This window comes from Hyperoodon ampullatus, assembly GCF_949752795.1.
Source record: "Hyperoodon ampullatus genome assembly, chromosome: 17".
Lineage (NCBI taxonomy): Eukaryota > Metazoa > Chordata > Mammalia > Artiodactyla > Ziphiidae > Hyperoodon > Hyperoodon ampullatus.
This window is the reverse complement of record NC_136930.1, coordinates 46,891,357-46,907,009: the sequence shown is the minus strand read 5'-3', so window position 1 is coordinate 46,907,009 and position 15,653 is coordinate 46,891,357. Positions and strand designations below refer to the sequence as shown.

The 15,653-nt window shown below is 35.9% G+C and overlaps 1 protein-coding gene across 2 annotated transcripts in view; it reads left to right on the top strand.

Moving 5' to 3' along the window:
- The window catches only part of LRP12 (LDL receptor related protein 12), a gene marked incomplete at its 5' end in the record, with an annotated part of 78,482 nt that extends 64,116 nt beyond the window's left edge, over positions 1-14,366 (top strand). For both annotated transcript variants that reach the window (XM_079722549.1, XM_079722548.1), the window contains 4 exons: positions 4,770-4,972; positions 6,470-7,574; positions 9,053-9,185; positions 13,420-14,366. In XM_079722549.1, coding sequence (XP_079578675.1) covers positions 4,770-4,972; positions 6,470-7,574; positions 9,053-9,185; positions 13,420-14,286 — 2,308 coding nt within the window. In that variant the 3' untranslated portion in view covers positions 14,287-14,366. The remainder of the gene's footprint in view (positions 1-4,769; positions 4,973-6,469; positions 7,575-9,052; positions 9,186-13,419) is intronic.
- Between the last annotated feature and the right edge of the window lie 1,287 nt (positions 14,367-15,653).

The following is a 15,653-nucleotide window of genomic DNA, read 5'->3' as shown; positions in this document are numbered from 1 at the left end:
CAGGAGAGAGCTAGTGCAGGAAGGTTAACATCAGTTGTAATTAACCTTAAGACACAAAGTATTAGTGACAAATGGAATAATCCACTAGGAAGATAAAATCCTGGTTCAACGTTGTGTACCTAATAACACAGCATAAAACTTTACAAGCAAAGCAGACTGGGGGGGGAGTTACCAAGTTTGACCAGGTTTGACTAGTGCACAATTCAGTGGAAGTTTCTAAACATATGTTTTAATCTGAATTTAATACATTAAACAGGAAAACAATTAGTAAAAATGGAGAAGATTTGATAAAACTAACAAGCTTGATTCAGTAGACGCATGTATTACATAGGTGTGTAATGTTTATACCTATTTCAGTGAATAGAGAATACACATTCCTTTCAAAGACATATGTGACGTTTATTTTTAAATTGATTATGTATTAAATAAAGGAATTCTGAATGTATTTCCAGACTTTACATCATTCAGATTTTCTCTGATTATAATGCAGTTAAATTAGAAGCCAACAATTTAAAAAACCCCATATGTTCAGAAATGTATTCCTAAATAACTTCTGCATTAAAGATGGAAATCACAATGAAACTCAAAATATTTTTAAATAGCCATAATGAAAGTATTAGATATTAAAACTGTTGGAATACATTGAAAGAGTACTTAGAAAATTTTACAGCTTTAATGCATTGATTTAAAAATTAGTAAGATGGAAAATAAATAAGCTCAGCATTTTCTCAAGAGTTTAGAAGAAAAACTACAGGACAAATCTTTAGTAGAAAAAATAAAGTTAAGATCAGAAAATAATTAAATAGAAAAAATAACCAAAAGCTGGTTTTCTGAAAGAGTGAGGAAAATAGACAAAGACAGATCTCAAGGCAAGAGTGAAGAAAAAAGAGGAAAGGTACAAATAAAAATTTTTTTAAAAAGTGTCTATAGTTATAAATACAATAATAGAGATTTTAGAAGTCGTAAAGGAATATCATGAATGGTTTATACTGATACTTTTATACAATTAGAAGAAATGAAGCATTTTCTACATGTGTGTTACCAAAATTGATTCAAGAAGAATTAGAAAACTAATGAATGCAATAGCTATTAAAGAAATTAAATCAACAGTCAGAATAAGATTCTACACCCAGATAGTTTTACAGGCAAGTTTTGCCAAATGAATAGAGAAGCAATTTCCTTAACCTGATAAAAGTTATCTGTTTAAAAAATTTAAAAATCAAACTTAATATTGAAGTTAATTTTAGCACTAAGGACCAAGACAAGGATACATGCTTTCACTGCTTGTACTTGAACCTCAGTCAATACAACGTTCCAACAAAGAGAGGTTAGTGGTATAAAAAAATGAAAAGGGGGGCCTCCCTGGTGGCGCAGTGGTTGAGAGTCCGCCTGCCGATGCAGGGGATACGGGTTTGTGCCCCGGTCTGGGAGGATCCCATATGCCGCGGAGCGGCTGGGCCCGTGAGCCATGGCCGCTGAGCCTGCACGTCCGGAGCCTGTGCTCTGCAACGGGAGAGGCCACAACAGTGAGAGGCCCGCGTACCGCCAGAAAAAAAAAAAAAATGAAAAGGAAGAGGTGAAACTTTCCTTATTTGCCAATACTACACTTACCTACATAGAAAATCCAAACAAATTTAAAGACCACAGATATGAAAATTTAACCAGTTGTATGAAAGTACTATGTAAAGCTTTGCAATGATAAATTTTACTTTCAAGATAAAATGATAATTTCTAAGAAAATTTAAATTATCAAAACTGACTTAATGAGTTTAGGAAAAGCTGATTAAACCAAAAAGCATGAAGAAATTGAAAATCTCTACCCTAAATCATCTGTACTCTGAAGAGGCACAAGGCACAGGTTTGTAAACAGTGTCTTTGTTACATAAACTATTCTGAAGCATAAAAAAAGAAAAACTGAAAACTACTTTCACTTGTAAATGTATTTTAAACATCCTAAATGAATATTAGCAGACCAAATCCCTAGTAGTGTATATGTGAAGAGGTATTTATTGATTATTTCTTTTGTTCTGGATCAGGTCCCTGATTTCATGAATCTTAGTTGATTAAAAGTTGGGAGTTCCCTGGTGGCCTAGTGGTTAGGATTCTGGGCTTTCACTGGCATGGCCCTGTTTCAGTCCCTGGTCGGGGAACTGTGATCCCACAAAGCCACAAGGTGCAGCAAAAAAAAAAAAAAAAAAAAAAGTATATTAAAGGACACTTTGATTACTTCCATATTTTGGCTATTGTAAATAATGCTGCAATGAAATTTGGGGTGCATGTATCTTTTCTAATTAGTGTTTTTTTCTTCCAGTAAATACCTAGGAGTGGAATTGCTGGATCATATGGTAGTTCTATTTTTAATTTTTTGAGGAATCTCTGTACTGTTTTCCATAGTGGCTACACCAGTTTACGTCTCCACCAACAGCGCACAAAGGTTCCCTTTTCTCCACATCCTTGCCAACGTGGCTTTGACAATAACCATTCTGACAGATGTGAGGTGATATCTCATTGTGGTTTTGAGTTGTATTTCCCTGATGATTAGCAATGTTGAGCATCTTTTCATGTGCCTATTGGCATCTGCGTGTCTTCTTTGGAAAAATGTCTGTTCAGATCCTCTGTGCATATTTTAATTGGGATTTTTTTTTTTGATATTGAGTTGTATGAATTCTTTGTATATTTTGGATTATTAACCCCTTATTGGACATATCATTTGCAAATATAGTCTCCCATTCAGCACAGCCACTATGGAAAACAGTATGCAAGTTCCTCAAAAAATTAAAAATAGAATTACCAGACAATCCAGCAGTTCCACTCTTCATATCCAAAGAAATGAAAAAAAATAATTTGAAAAGATATATGCATCCCAGTGTTCATAGCAGCATTACTTATAGTAGTCAAGACATGAAAGCAACCTAAGTATCCATCAACAGATAAGTGGGTAAAGAAGATGTGATATAATGGAATATTTCTCAGCTATAAAAAAGAGTGAAATTTTACCATTTGCAACAACATGGATGGACCTACAGGGTATTATGCTTAGTGAAATAAGTCAGACAGAGAAAGGCAAATTCTGTATGTTTTCAGTTTATATGGAATCTGAAAAATAAAACACATTAACGAATATAACAAAACAGAAACAGACAGATACAGAGATCAAGGAGAGGGACAAGATAGGTGAGGGGTATTAAGAGGTACAGACTACTATGTATAAAATAAATAAGTTACAAGGATGTCATGTGCAGCACAGGGGAATATAGCCAATATGTAATAATAACTTTATATGGTGTATAAGCTGTAAAAATATCGAATCACTGTGTTGTACACCTGAAACTAATATAATGGTGTAAGTCAGCTATACTTCAAAAAAAAAAAAAAAAAACTCCTCAGTAAAAGATACCATTAAGAAAAACTGACAGCACCAACTGTTGGAGAGAATGAGGGTTTGAGTGGATCTACATATATCTTGCATAACATACATGCCCCAAATAGATACATGTTTATACTATATAAAGAGCTCTTAAATAAGAACAAATTGTAAGGTATGAAGGATATAACAAGGCCATTCACAGAATTAGAAATAGCTAATAAACATAGGAAAAAGTGTTTCAATTTCAGTAAATAAGGAAGTGCAGACTAGAACAATGATCAATCTATTTTATCCACCTAACTGGCAACAAATCTTTAGAAATAAAATGTTTCATTTTGCCAGAGTTGTGAGGTATAAGGTGCTTTTTCATACACACTTGGTGGAATTGTGAGTTGGTATAAACATTTTTCTCAGTGTTGCTATCAAATTTAAAGTGGAATTGTGTCTTTTGACCTAGCAATTCTACTTCTAGAAAAATTTGTCCTAGAGAAATACTTACTCATGTGTGTGTGGAGAGAACATGTATAAGGATTCCAGCATTGTTCATAATAGTGAAAAACTGGAAGCAGTCAAATTGTCAGCCTTTGTTATAGTTACTCAGAATATTTAAAGAGGAAATATCCTGGTATAATAATCCTTGGATAATTAACTTTATCGTCACTTGGCTTAAGGCAGGAATCTCACTTTTCAGTGAGACATGTTAGTAGAAAATGCTATTTTGTTTTTTCTTTTTTCATAGCAGTGGCTAATTTTGTATGTGGTTCTTATTTGACTTTTCTGCCCTTTATTCATGCCCGTATTTTATGAACTACAAGATAACGTTTGGTTATAAACCATTTATGTAGAAAAGTATTCCCACACTCAGGGACTTTTCACTGAAGAAGTTTTTTGTTTGTTCATTTTTAACTTTTTTACTTGGCTCAGGTTTGTGTGATTTGCTCTCCTGAAAATGTAAGCTGTAAACTCATTAAGCAAGCAGATGAACCAGTCTAATCTAGAGAAGGCAGACTTTCTCTGTGTCTTTCAGTTCATCGAATTATGGAGTAGTTCAAACAGAGAACAATTTAAGGTGCTAAGAATTAGAAGTGGTCCTTCCTAAACACACACAGGGAGAAGAAAAAGAAGAAAGGTGCCAATTGTCTCCTGTTTTTTAGCGTTATTTTGGAATTTCGTGTTACTTATGAAGAAGTATTGTTCTGGAATCTGGGAAAGAGATACAAATGTTAGGAACACAGAAGCAGTATTATTATTTGTTGATGATATAGTCGTGGGCCTAGAAGATCCAGGAGAATCAGTGAATATATGGAGGCTTATAATAAAGTCCTCAGTTACTTTGTATTATTAATGAAATTTTTTTCCAAAATTTCCTTTTCAGTAGGCTTTTCTGACTTTTTATTTGTAGTTTTCAGGATTTTGATATTCAAGGGTCCAGAAGATGCAGTTTGGACTGGTTGACGATAGAAACATACAAGAATATTGAAAGCTACAGAGCCTGTGGTTCTACAATCCCACCACCATATATTTCTTCACAAGACCACGTCTGGATCAGGTTCCATTCCGATGACAGTATCTCTAGGAAGGGTTTCAGACTGGCATACTTTTCAGGTGTGTTTTTAAATAAGAAGAAAAATATGGAACAGAATTCTATAGTATTTACTGCTCAGTCACTTCGGGACTCGCCTTCTAAACAATGTCCATTTAATTGTGACTCAGTCCTCAAGGCAGCTGAGATTGAGGAATTAGAGGCTAAAGGTTCAGGTACCGTAGATCCGGGTCTCCAAAAGGCATTTTGTATAATCCTAATAAAATGATTAATTTTACAAACTAAGGTCAGTTTTCTTTTTAAATATTTTGAATACGTTTATTTTAAAAGGAACTTTTTCCCCTCAAGTGTTTACCAGTATCCTGCAAGTTACTTCAGAATGTATTTTTGTGTGTGTGCATTACCCTTGTCTTTACACCTTCAAAGAAAAGACATAATCAATTTCCCCTTAGTAGTTTGTAGTATCAGAAGTCTTCTTTTGCTAATTCTTAAACTTTATCCAAAAAGAGTGAGCAAATCATACAAATATGAAGAACTCAGAGCATTAGAATTATATAAATCTTTGCTGAAAATCATTTTACATTTTCTGAGATTACATGGTCTCCTTTAGCAACATATGCTGCTTTTTCTCTTTTTTATTAAAAGCACAGTCTGTAATATTTACTTAGGTTCTGAAGCACATTTTCTGTCACCTATTTGCCAGTAAATAAAAGTTGTTAATGGAGAGGTAGGCATTGGCCGACACCATCAGTGTGGACTGTAGGAATCTAATGTTTGGTTTTCTTTCCCTACCTCATTATTGTTATATATTTAAGATAGTCCACTAAGATAATCAGAATTCTATAAACATTTCCATTCTTTTCTCTCTTCTTCTCCCTACTGTTTTGTTGAGTAAATTTATACCTTTAGCTCAGATTCATAAAATATTTTGCAGTTGTATTAAAACAGTTATAAAATGGAAGTACCATGTTGTGGTTATATGAAATGTTAGAAATAGAATAAAGTTAACTTATGATAATCTTAGCAAAAATTTGAGTCTAAATAATGGGCTTGCAAAATATGCTATGATACACAGCAAATATTGTGTGTATGTGTATATATATATATAATATATATATATAGACAACTCAAAAAGAATATTAAAACTGGATTTGAAAAGGTGATTATTATAGAGGAGTTTTTCTTCATTGCAAAATGTTTATACAATAGAGTATTTGAAATTCTTAGGCAATACATCCTACTGACTTACATATCTTACATCACTTTACTAAATGTTCTGCAGTAAAATAGCTTCTGCGAAAACAGGATTGGTATTTTCTCTTTAGATCAGCTGTAGAGATCTTCATGGAACAAATCATAAGTGTTTAATAAGTTGTTGAGTAATCAGTAAGCCAATATTAATTTGCCATTAGAGTTTAACCTATTTTTTGATCAAGCCCAACTATCATTTGGGCTAATCAGCATTTATGATAAAAATGCCACTTGCTGTTATATACCCTTTAAAGAGTATGTTTTTTCCTCCTTATCTCTCCATCTCCCTCCTCCCAATGTCCTCCCAGGGAAATCTGAGGAACCAAACTGTGCTTGTGACCAGTTTCGTTGTGGTAATGGGAAGTGTATACCAGCGGCCTGGAAATGCAATAATATGGATGAATGTGGAGATAGTTCTGATGAAGAGATCTGTGCCAAAGAAGTGAATCCTCCAACATCTGCCTCTTTCCAACCCTGTGCTTACAACCAGTTCCAGTGTCTATCTCGGTTTACCAAAGTTTACACTTGCCTCCCCGAATCTTTAAAATGTGATGGGAACATTGACTGCCTTGACCTTGGAGATGAGATAGACTGTGATGTGCCAACTTGTGGGCAGTGGTTAAAATATTTTTATGGTACTTTTAATTCTCCCAACTATCCAGACTTTTATCCTCCCGGAAGCAATTGCACCTGGTTAATAGACACTGGTGATCATCGTAAAGTCATCTTACGCTTCACTGACTTTAAACTTGATGGTACTGGTTATGGTGATTATGTCAAAATATATGATGGCTTAGAGGAGAATCCACACAAGCTTTTGCGTGTGTTAACTGCTTTTGATTCTCATGCACCTCTCACTGTCGTGTCTTCTTCTGGACAGATAAGGGTACATTTCTGTGCCGATAAAGTCAACGCTGCCAGGGGATTTAATGCTACTTACCAAGTAGACGGCTTCTGTTTGCCATGGGAAATACCCTGCGGAGGGAACTGGGGGTGTTATACGGAGCAGCAGCGCTGTGATGGGTATTGGCATTGCCCAAACGGAAGGGATGAAATCAATTGTACCATGTGCCAAAAGGAAGAGTTCCCATGTTCCCGGAACGGCGTCTGTTACCCTCGTTCTGATCGCTGCAACTACCAGAATCATTGCCCAAATGGCTCCGATGAAAAAAACTGCTTTTTTTGCCAGCCAGGAAATTTTCATTGTAAAAACAATCGTTGTGTGTTTGAAAGCTGGGTGTGTGACTCTCAGGACGACTGTGGCGATGGCAGCGATGAGGAGAATTGCCCGGTAATCGTGCCTACCCGAGTCATAACTGCAGCTGTCATAGGGAGCCTTATCTGTGGCCTGTTACTGGTCATTGCCTTGGGATGTACTTGTAAGCTTTATTCTCTGAGAATGTTTGAACGAAGGTCAGTATCAAGACAAAACTATAGTGCTTATGCTCTCTACAGTAAAAGCATGGCCCAAATATTTACAACACATTTTTAATGAGATTAGCAATATATTTTTGTTATATTGTTGAGAAATAAATACTTCTTATGATTTATAAAATGACTATGAAAAGCCTATGACTCAAAAGCCTAATAAGAACATTAAAAAACACATAAACACTAAGAGTTATGAGGTGAGAAAAGCCAATCTGTATTTCAGGTTAATCTGTCTTACAGGAATTTTGCAAGCTGTAATTCTCAGTTGTTGCTCTTTAACCTCAGTTTTTATAAATATTCAACAATTCCAGATAATTTGAGAACCTTCTATGTTGAAAGCATTATACAGGTGAATAGAGAAATGAGTAGGAGTAATCTCATGGGCAGTTTACAGTTAGAAGGAAGGAATTGGTGGGTAGAATTAGATGACAAAAAATATAAATGTTGTAAGAGCTATAAAATAAAGTGGTATAAAAGTCGAAGGGGGCTTCCCTGGTGGCGCAGTGGTTGAGAGTCTGCCTGCCGATGCAGGGGACACGGGTTCATGACCCAGTCCGGGAAGATCCCACATGCCGCGGAGCAGCTGGTCCCATGAGCCATGGCCGCTGAGCCTGTGCATCCGGAGCCTGTGCTCCGCAGTGGGAGAGGCCACAGCAGTGGGAGGCCCGCGTACCGCAAAAAAAAAAAAAGTTGAAGGATCTCAGTTAAGTAAGCAGTGGTTCAGCGTTAAAGAGTGGCCTTCAGGGAGAGCTGTCTTTGGTGTGGTAGAGGAGAGACTGGACCTGGGAGAAGTTGATGGCAGAGAGGCCTTCTAGAAAGTTCCTGTGGAGACCATGACCGTCAGTCCCAGGAGAATTACAAATGATAGATACAACAAAGAAGTCACATACCAGACAGCTAAGAATAGATGCACAATATCACAATAACCAAGTGCATCTTATCTTTGGTTCAGTATAAATGGCCAGAAAATGTTTTACTACATTGCAGTGTAGGAGTACAATGAAGACCAGAGGTCTTGAGTTTAAGAACAAGTTATTCCAGAAAGGGTTTTGGTGACTCATTTCACTCTTTTCCTTATCTGAAAAGTAAATGTGTTGGACTTGCTGAATAAAGTGTCTTCTAAGAATTTTCAAATACTTTCACCTGAAGTCTCAAGCCCCTATGTTCTTAGGGGTTTAAAGATCTAGTACTTTTATCTTTTACGGAGATTTCTAATTTATTAAAACTTAGTGATCCAGGCCCCTAGTGTAAAACCGCATGAGGCTAAACTGTCCGCTTCATCTTTGTGTTCTCAGTGTAGGGTAGTATAGATACTCATCAAATGTTGGCTAAGTAAGCTTTATACAAATGAACAAATATATTAAAATTCAGATTGTTTTAATTGTTGATAATTTAAAAATTACTGTTTTGGCTTGCCTTTTTTTTTTTTAACCCTTTTCATCCCCCTGTTTCTCTCAAAGATCATTTGAAACACAGTTGTCCAGAGTGGAAGCAGAATTGTTAAGAAGAGAAGCTCCTCCCTCTTATGGACAATTGATTGCTCAGGGTTTAATTCCACCAGTTGAAGATTTTCCTGTTTGTCCACCTAATCAGGTATGTTACAATTTATTATCTCTCTTTCCGTACCTCTTAAAATGAAATCTATGCTTGTATATAATGGTAAAGTATCCTTGACTGGGTCAGAATATTTGCAGTCACATTAAGAATTAAATATATGGAGGATTTGAAATTATACAGTTGACCCCTGAACAACGAGGGGGCTAGGGACACCCACCCTCTGTGCAGGTGAAAATTCACACGTAACTTTGTAGTTGGACCTCTGTGTCTGGGGCTCTACATCCATAAATTTAACCAACCATGTATCATGTAGTACTATAGTATTTGCTATTGAAAAAAATCCACGTATAAGTGGTCCCGTGCATTTCAAGCCCTTGTTGTTCAAGGATCAACTCTGATTGTTCCATTGTATTTTAACAAATTCAGAAGTATACTTTTCATTCTTTACTTCTGATTTGGTTAGGTGATTCTTAAGCATTTTACTGTTTAGGATAATTCAGTGTGTTAAAATTCAAAAGTAAAGTTTGACAACTTTTTTTCTACTTGAACTATTTCAAAGATTTAAAAAGAAATACTAAAGTTGATATGCTTAGTAATAGATTAGTAACATGCTAAATTAAAATAAAAGTTGTTGAAATTAAGTTAACATTTCTACCTGACTTGAGAAAAAACTTCTTCACAGCTGGATTTTACAGTGCTTAAAAATTCATATCATTTTCTTTAAATAGTAACTCATTCTTTATTAATGTTTCTGAATTCTTTAAATTTTTGTGAGCAATTTTTTACTTCAGGTGTACAGTAAATTGATCCAGTTATACATATATATATATATTCTTTTTCAGATTGTTTTCCATAATAGATTATTATAAGATACCGAATATAGTTCCCTGCAATTTCTTTTTAAATTTCTTTTTCAATGCTTACAATTGTGCCAGGGTTCTTAAGGCCATTAAGGTTTCTACATTTAAAATGTAAATTTATCCAGAAACATTTCTAAAAATTGTTCCCAGTATCAGAATTAAGAAAAATTGATGAACATTGTTTTCCCAGTAATTTAATTCTGTTCAAAATGAAAGACCATTTCCTTTTTTGGTAAATAGGTTTCCAATTACAGTCGGTCATCTTATTTGAGTCTTTTAGGAAATCTTTGTGAGAATTTGATGTAATTTGCTAAGTAAGTAATTAGAACTTCCACTGGTTGGAATTTTGTGTGCAACATAGGAAAAACCTACATTGTGGCTTTTATATATTGTTGTCCCTGCTGTGGGGAAGGGTTCTTTTTAGGTAGGAATTCAGAGGATGGTTAATTCCATCCACCCACTTCACCATCTATCACCCCACCCCTATACCCTGAGGCTACCTTCAAGAGGTTGGTCAACTGTGAAGTTAGAGGGAGTACAGTCCACACAAGACAGCCCTTACTTCTAAAACCAATTTTAAGTACAGGGGCTCCCAAACCATCCTCAGGTTTGATAATTCACTAGAAGGACTGAGAACTCATTGAAAGCTGTTTTACTTAATAGTATAATCTGGTGTAACTATTATTGCTGGGAAAGGATCCAGATTAAATCAGCCAAAGGAAGAGACACATAGGACAGGGTTCAGGAGGGTACCAAACACGACCCTTCCAATTGTCTTTTCCCCATAAAGTCAGGACAGTGTCATTCTCTCAACACAGGTGTGTGACAATATGCACAAAACATTGCCAACTAGGGAAGCTCACCCAAACTCGGTGTCCAGGGTTTTTATTGGAGCTGCATCACATAGGCATGATTAATTGCACATGTGGCTGATCCCAGCCTCTAGCCTCTGCAGAGGTTGACTGATTCTGCTGACTCAACACTCCCACGCTACATCACATTGGTGTGGCTCAGAGCCTCCACCTAAAACACAGTGCAACTCTCTGGCTGGCCCAAGTCTCCATGCAATGACACTCCCGTCAAAGATGACATTCCAAGGTCTGAGGTCTCATCCCAGAAGTAAAGGGCAAAAGTCAGACCTCACTTTGGGTAAGGTTTCAATTCTTTACTACCTACTACAGCGTTTTTGTAGGGTTATAATTTACCCTTGTGAGGGAATTCTGCTTCAACAAAGTTTTAAAGTAAAATATGTTTGCAAATGGGAAACTAGATTTTATTCAGTTAATGAGATTACACTCTTATGTTTGAAACTTTTGGTAATAAATTATCAAATTTCCTTATTTGTTTTTGAAAAGAACAATAGGACTTCCCTGGTGGCGCAGTGGTTGAGAGTCCGCCTGCCGATGCAGGGGACACGGGTTCGTGCCCCGGTCCGGGAAGATCCCACATGCCACGGAGCGGCTGGGCCCGTGAGCCATGGCTGCTGAGCCTGCGCGTCCAGAGCCTGTGCTCCACAACGGGAGAGGCCACAACAGTGAGAGGCCCGCGTACCGCAAGAAAAAAAAAGAAAGAAAAAAAGAAAAAGAATCTTTTGATTACCAACTCATTCAAAATAGCAATTCTTTCTGAAGAATGCTTTTCTTCTGCTTCATAAACGGAAGAAGTATATAAAATGATTCCTAAAACAATCATGAGATCCCCTTGTAGAATCTAATGTTAAATTGGCAATCATTTAATTAAACAGACTTTGAAGCCAGTAGAGAGCTTCATCTCACTGACAGACTGTACTGTTAAAGACGGCTTTGAAGTGTGCTGAAGGCATTGTGGGTGGCAGCTGCATAAGAGGGGAGGATATCTGAAGAGCCTTGTATTCATTTCTGGATTTAGTGACAGTGCTCACACAAAGCCTTAGAACTAGAACGTGAATGCCAGATGAGGAGGACCAAATCTATGGAGTTCAAAGGGATGTGAGCCACTTTTTTTTTTTTTCAGTTAGTTTATAGTTACATTCCCAATTGGTGAAAAACCTTACTCATTCATATAATAAATTTTATGTGCTGATATTCAGATTTCTTATTGACAATCTGTTATTTACTAAGGCTAGACTATGAAATATTCCTGTGATAGTAGCTTCTTAGCTTTCTGTGAATTATATTCCAGGGATTATGTTCAAAGGGTGTATATGGAAATCACAAATCTATATGGAAAACCTGAGGCTAGCTGTATGGTATCAGCTTGGATTTACTTCAATACCAGTCATAAACAGAGATGGAAAACATATGTTATCACATCTTCTTATTCTCTTCCCTTCTTTTTTTCTGTGGGGGGAAAGGCAAGAGCCATTCATTTGGCAGAGGGAAACTGTATCACCGTTTGAAAGGGAGTATATCAATTCACCATTGTTTCTTGGAAATACTGTATTTTAAATACTAAATGCCAGATTGACGAAAGCTCTGTTTGTTCCAAGTTTGATTACTCCTTTTTATAACCACTAGATGGAGCTTAAAGACTGTTTTTGTAAATACTGTAGTGTTTTGTTTTGTTTAATTCCAATAGTCATTTCTAGAAAAAAGAAAATCTAGATGATTTTTCTTTCAGTTGGGCAATAAGATCACCTCCCATATGCACTAATTAAAAATCACCAATTTTCAAAGAATAAGGTTATAATTTATGTTTAACATGAAGCTGTAGAAAATAAGACTTAACTCTTTAAGATTGAGAAGGAACCCAAATGTCTCAAATACCATTGAATAGTTCTATAAACAAATTAATTTCTTTGGCTTTTTGTTTCCTGTGCTGCATTACAAATACAGTAATTTCTTTGTTTATGACAATATAAATAAATCCTCAATATCCACTCATTCAACAAATCCTTGAGAACCAACTGTGAGATATAACTTTTACATGTTTTGGAAGGTTTCAACCTTGTAAATCAAGTCTAACTTGTTCTGTGTTAAAACAAAAAAAACAAACAGCCTGGTTTTTACACTCCTTTAGGTCATTTAGAGAATTATTGTAGAGATTCTTCTATCTTCCTAGCTAAAGAAGTATCAAATTATTTTCCATCTTTGGTGCATTTCTAGGATTGGATTACTATGTGAAGTTTTGAAACAAAATTGCTGTTGTAATTGGCATTAAACATCATTTTAAAGTTCATATGTGAAATGAAGTATCAAGAAAATCTTAAACACAATGAACAGTGGTTCAAGTTATAGGTTAGATTCTGGAGTGAGGTGAGCCTGTATCCATGAGAGAATTTAATTCATCCTCCATAGACCGTGAAATGAGTAATAGAACTTTCATCCACAACACATGCTGAATAGAAGGGTGTTTTCCATCTTAATACCTTGTTGTTAGCTGTCTTAAGATCTTTTCTTTCTTTCTTTTATTATTATTATTTTTTTTTGCAGGCTTCTGTTTTGGAAAACCTGAGGCTAGCTGTACGGTCTCAGCTCGGATTTACTTCAATCAGACTTCCTATGGCAGGCAGATCCAGCAACATCTGGAATCGTATTTTTAATTTTGCAAGATCACGCCATTCAGGGTCATTGGCTCTGGTCTCAGCAGATGGGGATGAGGTTGCCCCTAGTCAGAGTACCAGCAGAGAACCTGAAAGAAATCATACTCACAGAAGTTTGTTTTCTGTGGAATCTGATGACACAGACACAGAAAATGAGAGAAGAGATACGGTAGGAGCATCTGGCGGGGTTGCAGCTCCTTTGCCTCAAAAAGTCCCTCCCACAACAGCTGTAGAAGCAACAGTGGGAGCAAGTGGAAGTTCCTCCACTCAGAATACCCGAGGTGGTCACACAGAGACCGGACGGGATGTGACAAGCGCGGAACCCCCAAGTGTGAGTCCGGCGCGTCACCAGCTCACAAGTGCGCTAAGTCGTATGACTCAGGGGCTACGTTGGGTACGTTTTACATTAGGGCGATCAAGTTCCGTAAGTCAGAACCAGAGCCCTTTGAGACAACTTGATAATGGGGTAAATGGAAGAGAAGAAGATGATGATGTCGAAATGCTAATTCCAGTTTCTGAAGGAGCTTCAGACTTTGATGTGAATGACTGCTCCAGACCTCTTCTTGATCTTGCCTCCGATCAAGGGCAGAGGTTCAGACAACCATATAGTGCAGCAAACCCTGGAGTAAGACCAAGTAATCGCGATGGCCCCTGTGAGCGCTGCGGTATTGTCCACACTGCCCAGATACCAGACTCTTGCTTAGAAGCAACGCTGAAAAATGAAACGAGTGATGATGAAGCTTTGTTACTTTGTTAGGTACAAGAATCCCATCAGGGAGATTGGATACAAGTTGGAGCAATATCCATTCATTGTTTTGTAACTTTACAATTAAACTAGTTTTAATTTAAAAAGAGAAAAGATGCAGGGTGATTTCTTACTCTCATATGTTAGCCTGCATGGTTAAATTAAACACCTGTAACTCTATAAACTTTAGAGTTTACTATTTTAGCAGCTAAAAATGCATTATGTATTCAGATTGTTCAGTAATGTTCTTCCATTTGTTTCTAATTGTTTTCATCCCGGTACTGTAATTCGCAGTAGAGATATGGCTGCTAAAACTCATTTGACTGTCAGTTTCTATCTATCCTATGTTAAAACGTTTCTTTGTTCAAAATAATACCTTCTTTTAATTGAACCCTTTATGCTTTTGCCAATACATCTTGTAACTTAATATACTAGATGTTAAGGTTGTTAATATAAAAAGAGAAAAAGTCCTTATTCTCACCTGTTTTTATTTGTATAACATCTGTCTAAACATTAGATTTCATAATAGGAGCTTGTCAAAGGGAAAAAAACTTTGTCTAAAATTTTTTCTCTTACGTTTAACATGCAATGATGGGAAATTTAGATAGATTAGATAAATTAATGGCAAAAACAAAACTCTTTTATAAATTTTCTAATGTTGACTTTAATACTCTAATATGGTACAAACCAAATGGTAAAAAGCCCAAGTCATTTCTTTTTTTATCTCTGTTTAAGGACAGAATTAAGCGGATGAAGATATTCTACTATGCATTAAATCTTGAACTTTATAAAATATGTACAAAGATTGTACAAGATAAGTTCCAACTGGTGATGTCTTTCCCTGATACAGGGTTATGCTTGTATTGGACCCTAGGGATTTGCACTAAAATCATATCAAGGTCTCAGATGAGTTTAGTGCAGAAGCACTATCACTTTAAATACTATTATTTGCTATCATAATAACTATATATTTCCATAGCTTACGGGGGGGAGCGTGAGGGGGCATTTTTATTACAACTTGAGGTTGCTTTGCTGGTTTCATATTTATTTGTTGTATTTAAAAACTGCATTATAGTAAAAAAGTGATTTTTTCAATATATTTTATTCATAAGGGGAGGATCATGCTACATGTTGAAAAGCAAATTAAGAAATCATTCAGATCACCTCCCTTTTTTAAGTAAAGTGAATTGCAAAACCCCGCATATTTTTTTATTGTCAATTCCCATTTATTTATTCTTTAGCTATCTGTTTTAGTAGCTTAATGTTTGAGTATGAAAAATGTATTTGTGTGTGATTATTGCTATTTATTAAATTTTAAATACTTTGCTGAATGTCATTTTAAAGCATGTTTGAGGTCTTGTGTATTTGTCTTGTTATGC